The sequence below is a fragment of the Stegodyphus dumicola genome, chromosome 6, assembly GCF_044657685.1.
Source record: "Stegodyphus dumicola isolate Sdum_Otavi_A_Nest chromosome 6, ASM4465768v1".
Taxonomy (NCBI): Eukaryota; Metazoa; Arthropoda; class Arachnida; order Araneae; family Eresidae; genus Stegodyphus; species Stegodyphus dumicola.
The window spans coordinates 178,830,697-178,847,654 of record NC_140773.1 but is presented as its reverse complement, the minus strand read 5'-3'; the positions used below and the strand labels follow the sequence as shown (position 1 = coordinate 178,847,654).

Below are 16,958 nucleotides of genomic sequence, written 5' to 3'. Positions count from 1 at the left end.
TGTTCCCCACATAATTAAAGAAATATACTTTTTAAAGAAAATAATTTACTGTTTCATTGCATAGACATTTAAGAATCTAAAGAAATATTCATATGCAACACAAAGTTCGTATACGAAAGTTAAAAGATTTACGTAAATTTTGCAAATCTAACATCAACAGATGATGTGCAAAGAAAGTTTTGAAAAATGTCATAATTACGTAAATTATTTTCTTGGACTTGATTAAAAAGCTTTAAAATCATTTTCGTAAGGCATAGGCACTCCGTGGGCATAGGACTGAAGAATAAAACAATTTTTTTTCCTCTTGAAACGTTGTCACCGAATCTGGCAATTTGGAATTTGCGTAAAGTCTTCAAACTGTTCTGTTTTCAGACGAAGTTTGTGTTGGAGTGTTTGTAAAGTACTTACGATAAAATTATTTTGGTATGATATGTATTGTAAAGTAATACCTAATAAATATCAAACTGTGTGAATACCTTTTATGGTCACTGCAATTTAGAGATCCCAGGGAAGGGTGAACTAGTTTTTTTCAACATATGATTTAAATATTTCAGCTTTATTAAGCAATATGGATTAGCTAGTATTTTAGAAGTCATGTTGTGAGTGCATAATTTCATAATATGAGACCGATTAAAAGGTGTTTCTGTTACTATGCTGCTGTGCCGAGTAACATTTGAATGAAAATGAAACATCTTTTGTTGGTATTTGTATGCCATAAATCAAATTCCAGTAGTTATGTGGGATATGACAGAATGATTAGATGTGAAATTTGAACAAAATTTATATGCCATTAGACAATATACTGATTGTTATATTGTGGGTTTTTAACATGTGTTAAAACTGCTGTCTGATTGGTGCATTATTTAGTATACATGCAAACAAAGCCAGTTCACAAATGTGCATACCACATATATGTTTGAGTGCAAGTAGAAGTAAATGCTTTGTATTTAACCATCATTTAAGTATAAGTATTCACTTGCTGTCAGAATGATATTGCCCACATACATTTTCATTAACTCATATATATATATATATATTTTTTGTTTGTTTCTGGGTAAAGGCTTCTTTTTATTATTATTTTTTAACAGGGCAGTGCCTGTAAACCATACAGATAGCCGAAAACACATCTTTTGCCAATTTATAAACTTGCCAACTCAGTGGTAACTTTTGTATGAGTGCAGGGTGTCAAAAAGTGCCTACGTGAACATTCAAAAACGTTTTACCAGCATGGAATGTAGGCCATTTGAGCGGCATACGTTTGCTATATAGTGCATTTTTTAAAAAAAATTAGCTTCTCTGACAAAATAGGAATTAAGGACACTGAATGAAGTTCCAAAGCATCAAACCATTTTAAAGAACCATAAGTTCCTTCTCCTTCACTAGAAAGTAATGTTTTGAAATTTTCTATTGTTTTCATTTGAAAAGGGTGTCAGATCTGAAGTTTTCTTTCTAAGATATCTTCATCTCCAAGAATGAGAATTTCAGGGAGTGAAAAAAGTGGATTATCTCCTTGATTAAAGAAATGACAGTCATCACTATTGTTTTCATTTGAAAAGGGTGTCAGATCTGAAGTTTTCTTTCTAAGATATCTTCATCTCCAAGAATGAGAATTTCAGGGAGTGAAAAAAGTGGATTATCTCCTTGATTAAAGAAATGACAGTCATCGTAAATCAGCTACAATGCACAAATAACACTTGTACAAAGATAAATAACACTAAGGGATAAATAGCACTTGTACGGAGTGTGAATATTATTTAAGCATTTATCGAACATGGAATATATAAGTTATACTGTTGTTCTGTATTATACTACTAACAAGCAACAACAAACTTTGTTTTTAACATTAGGCTTACTAACATTTCTTGCATACCTATCTCTACTATCATGGATCAGTTTGACCCATGAACAAAATAACACGTTTTAATTAAAAAATGACATAATTATACAAATAATCTTATAAATGAAACAGATGTATGGGGGCATAAGATTTATAATACTTATCTTATTATTATAATACTTAACATTACATTATGTTACATACATTCTGCCCTCGTTTTACAGATGTACTTAATTTTGCTTACATATTTTATGCTAGCAGTCTTTTTACATTCTGTACAGGTGTCGGTGTTTTGTAATAGTATCAGTTCTGGCAATCCTTTCAGAATGATCTGCTTGGTAAATCTATAGTTAAATGTTAGTGTATTTTTTATATTACATAAAATGTAATATAAAATTATATTACATAAAATGCCGTGCTTGATTATTTCATATTACATAAATTGTTCCAAAGCATAAAAGGATGCATTAACAAAATACAATATAGTGGTGGGCAAAATTGTGGACACTTTTGGAAATTTTTATGTTTTTGAACTTTGTATGCTTATAGAAAACGTTACGTTTCACAAAATGCAAACTTGTATATATCATTTTAAAGAGAATTTATCACTGAATTCAATACAAAACGCAAAATTCAATTAATTGCAATACAAAAAAAGTTAAATGATACAGTCAAAAGTCGTTAATTCGGACATTCATAATCCGGAATGATCTATAATCCTCACCTCAAAGCTACAAACTTTCTGCACATGCGTCGTTTTGACGTAAGACCTTTATGGCTGCAAATACGCATGTGCGCAAAATACGTTTACGAATGCACGTTTAATGTATAACGGAAGGTATAAGCTAAGCTAAAATTATCTAATTCAGTTAATGTTGCAGATTGCGTTGTTCCTTAATCTTCGAATTGGATTCGGCTTATTATTTTTTTGCAGACTGTTAGAGCAGTTTTATAAAAGTAAGCTTGAACTTTCGATTATGTCAAATAGAATTTCTGATATATATTTACTAATATGTAAAGGATCTACAAAGCGAAAGAATGTTTCGAAGTCCATTAAACAAAAAGTGGAATTGCTGCAAAAAATGGCTAAAGGCATATCCTTTGTTTGTTTAAACTTTAACGTTTGTTTATCTAAACTTTGTTTATCTTTAACGCTGCGACGTGCAATGAATTGGAAGTTGATCTGTCAGCACTATCCTTATCTTCAGGGCAGATGTTTTTATTTTATTTGGCTTATAATTCCTTACTAAATGTAGTATTTCATCTCGATATACTCCGTCTTAGATATGATTTAAATAAAATTTGTCGTCATTACAATTCGCTTCCGATAGCAAAGAAAGTGACAGAGGTTATTGAAAATGAAAAAATTTCGATTGACAAATTAGTCGGTATTCTCAACACAGCAATTATAGGACTTGAACAGCAGAACTAGGTAACTGAACAAGAAATTATGTCTGTTTATAGAATTAAAGAGAATGTATTATCACATAAAAAACGAAGCAACTTAAACAACTTACATTGAAAGAAATGTTTAATAAAGTAAACAAATAAGTATTAAGCTTTTTTTTTTTTTTTTTGTAAATTTTGATACCCCTTTGATCATAATTGTCCTTTATTTCATAAATTACGGTTTCATATTTTTAATTTTATAATTTCTGTATGCCATCTTACCAGATTTAAATTGATGATCTATAATCCGGAAAAATCGATAATCCGGAATTGCCGAAGTCCTGACAAGTCTGGATTAACGACTTTTGACCGTAATAGTTATCGATATACATTAGATAGTGATGATTGCAGTGAGTTATGAGTACTTAGTAGGGTACCCTTTATTTTTTATTACAGCTTCACATCGATGTTTCATTGAGCTGACAAGAGTTTTAAGCTCTTCTTTCGTTATTACATGATGCCAGGAAACAATTATAGCCTCAAATACTTCCCTTTTATTTGATGGGCTCCTCATTCGGACAAGACTTTTCAAACAGTGCCGATAGGATTGAGGTCAGGATTATTTCCTGGCCATGGCAACAGTTTAATGCTCTTTGTACGAAACCACTCTTTTGATATTTTGGCCGTGTGGCAAGTAGCAGAATCCTGCTGAAAAATAAATGAAGCATTGTTGGGAAAGAGATCTCTGATGGAAAATAGAATTTTTGGTTCTAGAATAGTGTCAATGTATTTTCTGGCATTCAGTGTCCCATCGATGACATGAAGGCGACCAATACCATCTGCTGACATGCATGACCAAATCAAGACGCTAACAGGGTTCTTCACAGTTCCTTGAATGCAGTCAGGATGTAGCTCTTCTCCTATTCTACATCTTACATATTTTCGCCCATCACTACCGAATAACGATATCTTAGTTTCATCATTCCATATAACTTGTGACCACTGATCATCTGTCCAATTAATGTGTTCCTTTGCCCACTGTAGTCTTTTTTTTTTTTTTTTTTCGTTGCTGAAAATTAAGATAAGGCTTTTTTCGTGGAATTCTACCTCTCAGTCCAATATCTGTTAATCTTCTCCTGATTGTTCTTGAACTGACAGAAACACCAACATTATTCAGATCACTTCTGATGGCCGCTGATGACATTTTTCTATCTTGGAGACATAGTCTTTTTATTCTTCTGTCATCAGTAGATGTGGTGCACCTTTTTCAGCCTTTTCCTTCTTTGTTTTTTATTGAATTTGTCTCCTGATATCGTAAACAAAACTTTCGGACTCCAGATGTAGTCACTGAACCACCCACCTGTCTTGCAATTTCAGCATAGGAAAGACCACTTTCTCGTAACACAATAATATTACATCTCTTTCTAGGTGTCCAATCTGCTCTTTTATTTGATGTCATTACTTCTTGACTAAATATTAAAAACTTTTTACAGAAATTCCTACTTGTAATTGCAGTGTATAAGAAACAGGTCCTCCTTCTACAGAACAAAGCAAAATAATAAATTGTTTCAAGTGTAAACATGATGTCAGTTTCTACTGGCAGTTACTAACATTTGATTGGTTCGCAGAACAAGAACAGTGATTGGCCAGGAAAAAACACTTCGTAACTGTGTTTTTTATTTATATTAAAGTACATATAACTTTTTTCTATTGCAAATAATTGAATTTTGTGTTTTATATTGAATTCAGTAATAAAATGTCTTTAAAATGATATATACAAGTTTGCATTTTGCAAAACGTAACATTTTCTATAAGCATACAAAGTTCAAAACATAAAAATTTCCAAAAGTGTCCACAATTTTGGCCACCACTGTATTATCTTTTTATTTTTAAAATTTATTTCAGGTTATATTCTAAGCAGTAAAAGAAATCATGGGGAAAGATAAAAATAAAGGAGAAACGGAAAATCCTCGTGTTATACAGTGTCCAGATTTAACTCCAGTAGATGTTGTGCAAGATTGCCCTAAATATGATTTAAGTATGCAAATGCTAATTTATATTTTTATTTCATAAAACTGTAATATTTTGATCAGTAATATTTTTATTAATGCATAAATTAAATTATTTGTTTACAGTAAATTACAATTTTGAATTTAGTGACTCTTCAGTGCTTAAAAAGAAATTTATATATATGCTAGTAATACATGAACAAAAGCACTGTACATTAAAAATAGATGAAAGAAAAATGATGGAATATTTTAGGACAATTTGTTATGTTCATTATCAAAATTAGAAAACTTTCAATGCCTATCTTGAATTTATTTAATTATTATAAGTATTAACTTTTTTAATTAAAATATTTTCTTTTTTTTTTTATTGTAGCATTACCCTTTTGTAATAATATTGATGTGTAAAATTATTTGAAATTCAAAATATTCTGTAAATTCCTTATTTGGTTAGTGAAATTATCTGTAAATTCAAGAAAGACAATGGCCGTTTTGGTTAATCTTTGGATTATGGTAACTTGGCAATTTTTTGGTGAAAATTTGGTGACCAACCCTGCTACAGTAACCTGCTAGTTTTTGTTTGGACGCCATTTTGTTTTCACGAAGTAAAGGAATTTTTTTTTTTTTACTCAACATTTTTTTCCAACAATCTGCTAGCTGAATTATGCTTATGCTAGAACTTTTATGGAACAAAAGTGCGTAATCATAACGAAGATTAGGTGCGAAATTGGGAGAAAGTGCAGAAACGCAAGCTGCTTGTCGCGTTTTTAAGAATTGCACATACACAGTATCCATGTACACGTCGACCTATTTTCACTAAAAGAAACATCCCAGAATTGCACAAAAATGGCATTGCGCACACTCTTGACTTTATGCATGTACACTGCTAAAGTCCTAGCTAGTAACCTTTATCGCCTTACCAAAATTTCGCCAAACTACCTGTTACCATATTCCAAAGATTAGCCAAAGTTTTCTGTGTTTTTAAGCTCATCTAATTCATATTAATTTTTTTGCATTAATTATTATGCAATTTCTTCATACATTTTTTTTTCTTTTTAACCTTAACGAAATATACAGTTTTCTCCTCAATTTCTACTGTCTTCTCACTTTCTAGTGATTTATACTGAAATATCTGTTTTATACCTTTAATGCTTTAAAATTTAGTACTTTTATAAATCTGACGTGTTGGCTAGGGCATTGCAACTTCACAGTAACAATTATGTTCAAAGTAAGAGTAGTGTTTGCATGAAATAAAAAGTAATGAAAAAATTCAAAATTTGAATGTTTGAATCTTTTCAAAATATTCAATATTTAAATCCTTTATAACTTCAAAACCTTAGTTTTAATTTAAAACTTTGAAAATATTAAAATATCAGTTTTACTGATGTCCAATAGATGTGTTAATTGAAAAAAAGAATATGATTTTACTAATTTCAGTGGATCTAGATCACCAGCATCATCCTGTGAAATATTTGAGTGCCAGATTCTTAATTTTATGAGCAGAATTTAATATTCTGTACTTGGAGTTTATTTGTATATTAACTCTTGAAATAATTCTCTGCTTCATTCCCCCACACTTTTTTAATTAAAAATAATCCAGTGTTGAAGTTTCATGAGTACATAAATGTTAAATTTCCAGAGTTTTTAGTACTTCATTTGGATTTTTGCAATAAATATATAGTTGTACTCCCATAACTGAGGTTCACAACACAGGAAAAATTTTTCTTTGAATTTCAAAGTGTATGCCACCAATAATACTGTCATTACTCTAAAAGATACCACTTGTTATTTATAGTATTTTATTTTGTAATCCCGCTTCATTTAAATAGTCTGTTTAGAAGTTTCCCCCCCTTTGCGCCTGTGTAAAATTTTTAATTTTAATAGGAAAAAGGTACTGTTTTATTCATTGATTATTTGGTTTATTTTTCAGTTATAAAGCCTTGGTGAGAAAGAGGTATTGTCACATTTTAGTCTTGGCAAAGAACAGTTTAGCAATACAGACAAGCTGTTTATTCAGTTCATTATACAGTTTATGTAATATGTGTAATTAATTTAATTTTAAATTTATATTTCTTTTTAAATGAAATTTTATTAGCAGTTTATTAAAAATAAACGTCATATATGTAGTTACTGCAACCTATACATACAGTAGGCAGCATATAAAAAACATACAAATAAAAACTTAACAACAAATAGAACAGCAAAATATAAAGCATACAACATATGGAAATGTAACTTTAGGATAGCCATGTTTTCCATGTATGCTCTAGCCATTTTCAATAATTTGTTTCAAAGAAAAAAATGGTACTTTTCCATTTCGTTTGCGCAAATCTCGCCAAGCAGACTTTATTGACGACAACATACGGTATACGCATAAAAAAATGTTAACAAATGTTAGTTCTAAGAATTTTTTATTTTGAAGGCATAAACATTTTAATATCATTTAAAATTTTGTTAAAAGCCAATAAGTAAAGGCAATAAATTTGTAAAAAGACATTAATTTAAGAGTTTATTATGCTTTCATGGTTCAACATCCTGATTTGCCAGTTTATATCATGTGAGCCCAATTGATCTCATCTCACGTAAACTACACTGCAAAAATCTAATTTTCTCAGTAATTATCTACATTAATTTCAAATTAAATCTTAATTTTAATAGAAGTTTAAATGCAAGAATTATTTCAATTCGTACGCTTAGCTTACTCAGTCATAAGTTATGGAAAACCACAGTGCTTTACTTCACTAGTGCATTCTCATTAGAATCGATGAATTTAACCCTTGACTTTTCTATATTTTTGCCCTTGGATGAGCGGTATGATTACATCCTAATTGACTTGATTATTACCGCGAATGGCCTTGTGGCATAAAACTGAACTATCTGGTAAAAACTCTATGTAATTAATTGTATGCCAGTATTGAAAGATACAATCAAGCTGTTGAGAAATGGCTGTTATGTGTTTTGAAAATGAGGTGTTAAAGGTTAGCAGCGAGGATATTCCGTTTGGCATCAGTTGTACCATTATTGGAGATTTATTGCCTGCGCTGGGAAAACGGAAAAGTACCGAAAAAATACATATATTTTTTTTGGGGGGGAGGAACTAATAAAAAATAAAAATCTGAAAGGTTTGGTCATAATATAAAATCTTACCAAATGGACGCTTTTCCCTATTTACATAAATGTTTGGAGAGCATTTGGGCTAAAAATATTTAAAAATAGCCTATCTTTAGAATTTTCGATAGACAGTCTTGCATGCTGGAGATAAAAATGTTTTTTTCTGTGCAGTGTTGTTGTTGCTGACTTTGAAATTGTTGAGTTTCTTAACCAAACATTCGTTCAAGTTTAACAAAATATGAAATACACTATAAAACAAATTCGAAATTCAAAATTAGGGCTTCCAGGTGTCCATATTTGGTTGGAGGACTACGTTATTCAAAATTTGATGGCTCGAGATGCTATAATTTTTTTCACAAAACATGCATACATTTCTGAAAATTCTTCATTGTCTAATTTCTTTAAATGTAATACAGGGTGATAATATTTGGTGGTAACAATTTGAAAAGGGATTCAGACTTTTATAGTCGTTCAATGCAAAATCTGTTTTGAGACTTGGCGACGTGTTTCATATAGAAACAGGTCACTAAGTCTAACAGCCGTTCGGGGCTAATGCTTTTTCAAGCTAAAAAAAAAAAAAAAATAGGCAGCAGTATTTTTTTTTTCCGTTGATGGAAGATTGAAAATTCTAAGCATATTAAATATTTGGCGATGAAAAATCAGGAAAAATTTCCCTAGCTGAAGGGAAAAACTATGTGTATTTGTCTAATGTAACTACTTGTGCATGTGCAGATCAATAACTGTCTTTTTCTTTTTGAAACTGAGCGCTTCCCATTGCCTGTAACTGATAGTTATCTGCATTTGCATCTGTAATCTGCTTCTTTTTTTCAACTCTTGGCTAGTAATTATTATATATGACAGTTAAAAGTTAACAATAATATTTTAATCTATACAATAAAGCTGAAATATAATTACTTTTGAACCATGTATCATAAATTGTGTCTGTTTCTCTTAGTGTTGCAGCAAGTAGAGAATATTTGTATTGGGTCTGATGATCTTCAAGAATTACAATTTGAGTTAGAAAATATTTTAGTTAATTTGACAAAACGAGAAGAAACCATCAGAGATGAATTAGATGTTTTTGAAAAAAAGCCAAAGAAGTCAAAGGGAAAGGTAAATATTTATTTCATTTTACTTAGTAGAAAAAGAGACTAAGTCTAGTTCAAAAGCTCTTGTATATTAAAAACTGCTTCTTTGTAAAGTATTCTTGGTTCTTTTCCATGAACAGCATGCCACTGCTTTTCCATTAACACCAAACATAAATGTTGGCATGAAATCTAACTAAATGCTTGTAAACGTAACTGCATGTAAAGCTTCATGGAGAAAAAATGATCTGGTAATAACAGTAACGTATCATATAACATAATATATAAAATGTTTAGTATGTGCAGTGCTGAAGCTATTCATCATGCTAAGTTTGTGCAAAAGCAAAAACAGGTTGTTATGTACATGGGAAGATCCATATACAAAAGCTGCAAAAGCACAAATGAACGAGATAGGATATAATGATTAGATAAGATAAGAAAGCCTAGACAGAAAATAAGCTAGTGGCGCCATCTGTTGATGAAACCAGAACTAAAACATAATTTCTTTAAAGGCCGAAGGCAAAGATGGATTGGAATTAGGATCTAACTAGAACAGAAAGATTTTTTTAAATGTGAAATGACTCTAGAAAGTCCAGTTCTGCAATGGAAGATGTTTTTTGAATAATTTTGGCAGCAGAAAAATTGAAAGTGTGATTTTCGGACCAACAATATTGGACAACAGCGTTTCCTTTTTTCTAAGATAACATATTGTGTTCCTTGACGCGAAATTTTAAGGCTCTCTTAGTTTGGCCAATGTATTAAATAAATTAAACCACACTGGCAAGGAAGCCTATAAATACCCCAGGAATTCATATCTGGAATGGGGTCCTTGAGTATGGAACTCGGAATTTTATTGATGGGAGAATAAACCACCCGAATGTTAAATTTCTGCAAAATATGTGCAACTTTATAGCTAATTGATGGAAAGAAGGGAATGACAACAGAATTTTTATAATCTCTTAAAACAATTTTTATAATCTGTTTTAGTGTGTTGAAATGAGAATTTTTTAATTGCTTGATTAATAATGTTGGGTGAAAAGCCCCTGTCAATAGCTATTGCTTTTAAATAATTTAGTTCTTCATCAAGGAATAGTTTGGAGGAGCAAACTTGAAGAGTACGGAAAACATAGGAATAAAATGAAGCTAACTTTTGTTTAGTCGGATGACATGATTTAAAGTGTGGTGGAAGGCAAAACGATGAAGGTTTACAGTAAACCGTAGTACTGAAGTTGGATGTGTTACGTGTGACCAGAATGTCGAGAAACGGAAGAGAATTGCAAGTCTCAAGTTCAAAAGTGAACTGAATAGCAGGATCAATAGAATTCATTGTTGAAAGAACTTTATTTAAATCATCTTTATTACCTTCAAACAGGGTAAAAGTATCGTCTACGTAGTGGAACCATACCGGGAAGTTTAAAGTATCAAACAATTTTGATTCATAATAATGTATGTGGATATCAGCCAGGAAGGAAATGAGAAGGGGGGGCTTCCCATGGCTAATCCCTCAGTTTGCTTGTAATATTTATTTTGGAAAATAAAATATGTTTGTTTCAAACAGAGTTGAGTGAGAGAAATTAGCTCATTTCGATGCAAGAGAAATGAAATTCGCAAAGTCTGGTTTCTAGACATCTTAGTGCACCCTCTACTGGAACATTGGTGAATAATGATTTTACGTCAAAAGAAACCATGAGTAAATTTCTAGGAGAAATGTTTTTAAACTTTTTTACAAACTCTATTGAATTTTTTATGGTGTAAATGTTATTTCTAATAGAGTTGAAAATCTAGAAACTAAATATTTAGCTAATGGATACGAGGCAGTACCTAAATTTGATACAATTGGGCGGAAAGGAATACCACTTTTATGAATTTTGGGAAGAGCATATAATCTGGCACAATTCACAACAGACGGGATAAGCGAATGTTTTAAGTTGCTTGAAATGGTTTGTGAAGAATTGATCGCAGTTTTTATTTTTGACAGGTTCGAAGGGGAAGGATCTTTAGGGATCGGATTATATGGTCCTTCATTTAAGAGTTTAGTGACACCATCGATGTACATGTTCTTATCCATGACAACTATCTGGCCACCTTTGTCGGTCTTTGAAATGATAATATCCAGGTTAGAATGAATTTCGTGCATTGTAGCTCTTTCTCTCGCAGTTAGATTTGTTTTCAAAGGTTTATTATTGAATTTCACATTATGAGCAATCAGATGCCTAATCATTTCTTTCTGTAAATCTGAAACTTTACTGAACTTGAAAGCTTTTTTGATAGGAGCCAAAATCTTTGGAATCGAGGGTTTACAGGTTTGTGAGAAGTTAAAATTATATTTTAGAATTCTCTCTTGTTCTTCTAATAAACTAACATTAGAAATATTAACTATTGGCTTAATGTTTACAATGGGAAGATTTTTTGAACTACATGAACTGGAAGACTGTAAAAGAAGTTTTTCGAATTTAACTGCAAGGGTTATTTTATGACGGTTAACTGCATTCTCCTTTCTAGACCAGACTTTTGTTCAAAGGCAGTGAATTTTGGATATGAATTAGCGAGTTCCAGATGAAACTTATAGAGCTCATGTTCGGTTTTGGACAATTGTTGACGTGTATCCCTTATGATGGACCAAAGTAAGGCAAGCTTGCAGTTTAAAAGAATTCTTGAAACATGACTGGAAGGTTTTTTTATTAGATTTGATTTGAATGAAATTGGGGATTAATTTTTTACATTTACACTTAAGTAAAAAGTGAAGATGATTCAGGAATTTTTGCCATTTTAGGCATAATTTAGTGAAACGATTAATGAATGAAGGCATGATAAACAATGCAGAAAATCAAACTAACTAACAATAATAATTAACTAACAATAATAAAGCACGCACAAATCAGCAGAAAAATCCCACACTGTAACGAATAGAAAACAAAATGTTTGCAACCGAAATGCATGAAATCGGACAAGCAAATCACAATACCCAAATATGCGAAACACAAACGGAACTTCAAAATTGCAAAAAAGTAGTTACAGAAACCCATGGTATCACAAAATGGTGGCAACACTACGTGCAGAAAAGGAAGTGAAAAATAAGCAGTTTTCTGCTTCAAAACACATACAAATGCAAGACGTCGAAAACCACGCGGAAAAAAGAAAGCAAAAAATAACCCTGTTTGGGGCTTCTATAATTAAGACACAATCACACGCTGAACAAATACTAATTCAGAAGTCAAACAACAAAAATCAGCGTTATATTTTCAAATTGTCACAGGACTAGTTTTGATGGTTTTACCGAACCACCATCGTCAGCTGCAAAAGCGCAAATGAACGAGATAGGATATAATGATTAGATAAGATAAGAAAGCCTGGGCAGAAAATAAGCTAGTGGCACCATCTGTTGATGAAACTAAAACACAATTTCTTTAAAGGCCGAAGGCAAAGATGGATTGGAATTAGAATCGTTAACTGGAACAGAAAGATTTTTTTGAATGTGAAATGCCTCTAGAAAATTCAGTTCTCCAATGGAAGATGTTTTTTGAATAATTTTGGGAGCAGAAAAATTGAAAGTGTGATTTTCGGACCAACAATGTTGGGCAACAGTGTTGCCTTTTTTCTAACATAACATATGCCTCATGTTCCGTGACACGAAATTTTAAGGCTCTCTTAGTTTTGCCAATGTAAATTATACCACACTGGCAAGAAATCCTATAAATACCCCAGGAATTCATATCCGGAATAGGGTCCTTGAGTATGGAACTCGGAGTTTTATTGATGGGAGAATAAACGACCCGGAAGTTAAATTTCTGCAAAATTTGTTTGTGCAACAAAATGTGGAGGGTGCATTAAGATGTCTAGAAACCAGACTTCGCGAATTTCATTTCTCTTGCTTCAAAATTGATGAGCTAATTTCTCTCACTCAACTCTGTTTGAAACAAACACATTTTGTTTTCCAAAATAAATATTACAAGCAAACTGAGGGATTAGCCATGGGAAGCCCCCCCCCCAGTCCCATCCTGGCTGATATCTAATGCATTATTATGAATCAAAATTGTTTGTTACTTTAAACTTCCCAGTATGGTTCCACTACGTAGACGATACTTTTACCCTGTTTGAAGGTAATAAAGACCATTTAAATAAAGTTCTTTCAATGATGAATTATATTGATCCTGCTTTTCAGTTCACTTTTGAACTTGAGACTTGCAATTCTCTTCCGTTTCTCGTCATTCTGGTCACACGTAACACATCCAACTTCAGTACTATGGTTTACCGTAAACCTTTATTGGTTTGCCTTCCACCGCACTTCAAATCATGTCATCCGACTAAACAAAAGTTAGCTTCATTTTATTCCTATGTTTTCCATGCTGTTCAAGTTTGCTCCTCCAAACTATCCCTTGATGAAGAACTAAATTATTTAAAAGCAATAGCTATTGATAGGGGCTTTTCACCCAACATTATTAATCGAGCAGTTAAAAATTCTCATGTTAACACACTAAAAGTCACGCTCTTGTTTTAAGAGATTATAAAGATTCTGTTGTCATTCTCTTCTTTCCATCAATCAACTATAAAGTTGCACATATTTTGCAGAAATTTAACTTTCGGGTTGTTTATTCTCCCATCAATAAAATTCCGAGTTCCATACTCAAGGACCCCATTCCGGATATGAATTCCTGGGGTATTTATAGGATTCCTTGCCAATGTGGTTTAATTTACATTGGCCAAACTAAGGGAGCCTTAAAATTTCACGTCAAGGAACATGAGGCATATGTTATGTTAGAAAAAAGGAAACACTGTTGCCCAACATTGTTGGTCCGAAAATCACACTTTCAATTTTTCTGCTGCCAGAATTATTCAAAAAGCATATTCCATTGGAGAACTGGATTTTCTAGAGGCATTTCACATTCAAAATAAATCTTTCTGTTCTAGTTAACGATCCTAATTCCAATTCAATTAATTGTCTTCGGCCTTTAAAGAAATTATGTTTTAGTTTCATCAACAGATGGTGCCACTAGCTTATTTTCTGTCCAGGCTTTCTTATCTTATCTAATCATTATATCCTATCTCGTTCATTTGCGCTTTTGCAGCTGAGGATGGTGGTTCGGTAAAACTATCGAAACTAGTCCTGTGAAAATTTGAAAATATAATGCTGATTTTTGTTGTTTGACTTCTGAATTAGTATTTGTTTGGTGTGTTATTGTGTCTTTAATATCAGAGTATTTTGAAACATATTGCTTTTTAAGTTATTTATAAAATAACATCATCTGGACAAACTGAAGTTTTTTCTTTTCCTCTTTTTTATGCATGTGATTTGTGTTTTAAAATGGTATCAGTAATAACAATTTTTGTAATTCATTATTTATCTGTTAACTATTATCAGAAAATTTAGTTGATATTTACATATGATAGTGTAATCATGTCCTCAATCTTTTCTTTCTTTTAAATATATACTGAGTCTTATATTAACTTCGGTGTTGTCCAGCTATGTAATGAAATAGAAGCTCAACATGTTTTCAGAAGCATAGAAAATTGTTGAGCACTTAAGACAGTTCTAATAATGCAGTGAAATTTTGCATTTTTTAAGACAGTGTGCAGAAATACAGCACATTGTCTTAATAATAAATTTGAAGATTGCAGATAGAGGATGAGAATAAAGGTAGGAAACTGATTTAATGAAAGCGAGATCACATTTAGAAACGTTATAGTTTATTTATTTTATATTGGTGAGAGAGTAGTCGAGATAATTAACATCAGTCAATTTTTTGTCTTTAGAAAGTAGGAAGTGATGAAATAGTGTTAGAAATAAAATCATTGGCAGATACCTCCTCATGCTTTATCAAAACTGATTGACCAACTAACTATTAGTATTTGTATTGCTACCAGATTGGACTTGTAAAGTCCATTGGTGCAGAAAGTTTTCCTAATATGCAAGCACCATTATTTATTCTTAACTTGCAAACTGATTCTATAGGAAATAAAGAGAGATTGAATTAAAAAAAAAAAAAAAAAAAAAAAAAACACGCTAAATTAACAGTGTAAAGTAACAAACACTGTGCACAAAGATCAGAATTTTAATAATGGCAGCAGTGCTATAGAGATACCATGCAACTGTGCTAAATAATGCCCCTTATACCATATATTAATTACATGCTTAATTTACTTTTGGAGTAAGTGGACTCTTCCTTACTACTTCACACATTTGTGCAATGATCAGAAGAGCTGAGTTAATCGAGAGCCTGATACACTATAGTCATGATGTTTGCGAAACAGAAATTGTGAAGATGGATCAGTATTGAATATACTGGAAGTCATAGATACAAGTTCATACGGTCCTTAGAAGTTCTTCGGTTTTTTAGAATCAATTTTTGGTCCTTAAAAGTCCTTAATTTCAACCAAATTTGGCATTAGGTCCTTAATTTTAATCATCTGAAATTTCTGTCTGCTTTTACGACTGCCATTTTGGATGGGAATTAGCCTTTTGGACAAATATATTTGGCGATGCATTGATAAATGTCTTTTGAATGGATGAATACATTGATGGATTATAATTTGTTCCTATTTCTAATATAACTAGTGGAATACTCAAGTTTCTGAGCAAGAAGTGAAACATATGCATTTCGAAATTATTTCATTGTTTCTAATGAAGAGCTCTTAAACAACTTTTTGCTTTCGGAAATGTGAATTCTTTATTAAAGGATTCCAAATTTGGCGACTTGGCAACATTTTGGCAACATAGAAAATTTTAATTTGAAAATCTGGGAATTTTTCAATGATATTTTTTTAAAAACATTGTAACATTGATCAATTTCATTAAAAAATGCTAATATATTGAAATTGTATTCAACAAATAACATTAAAGTGAAACATTTTTATTTTTTGCTATCATATTATAATGTGACATTGCTTTTGGTGACTTTTTTTTTAATCTGAAAAATAAACAAGGTAATAAATGCTTAAATTGGGCTTTAGCAAAAGCAAAATAGCTATGTAATTAATTAAAAATACCTTCATTCTAATTTTTTCATGGTAAGAGTTTTCCCATGTAATTATCTCAAAATCACTGTTCTCTATAAAATTAATTTTACACTTTTTCCCTTTGATTTTTTTTCAACATATTTGCTGTTACAGAATTGGTAGGGGTTAATTCTTTTTTAGGATTTTAGACATCGCAACTTGGAAAGTTTGAAAAGGCTATCAAGGCAAGATTTATAGATCCACAATTCTAGAAGATTCCAGAAAAATGTCACAAGATGAAAAATGTCTTCATGGTATTAACACATAATGGATGTATTTTACAGAGAGTTTGCGATGAATTTCTTTTTGAAAGAATAATGAGTACATAATAATTGAATGTTTTGCTTCTGGTACTAGAAGTCTTTTTCTTAACATTTTTATCTTTCCTTTATTTTCTCTACTTTTCACTAGACACAAGCATGGATAATATCAAAAGTGCTTCTAATCTTATCGCATGGACAGGCATTTATCGAAAGGAATTTTTCTATTAATAAAGGAATTGAAAACTGACAATTTAAAAGATTCATCTTATATGTC

General features: G+C 31.4%; 1 protein-coding gene across 1 annotated transcript in view; it reads left to right on the top strand.

Annotated features, from left to right (window-relative positions):
• Positions 1-285: 285 nt before the first annotated feature.
• LOC118201686 (transcriptional adapter 3-like) overlaps positions 286-16,958 on the top strand; it is a 105,479-nt gene continuing 88,806 nt past the window's right edge. The window contains exons 1-3 of the mRNA XM_085819206.1: positions 286-423; positions 5,132-5,264; positions 9,299-9,456. Coding sequence (XP_085675332.1) covers positions 5,159-5,264; positions 9,299-9,456 — 264 coding nt within the window. The 5' untranslated portion in view covers positions 286-423; positions 5,132-5,158. The remainder of the gene's footprint in view (positions 424-5,131; positions 5,265-9,298; positions 9,457-16,958) is intronic.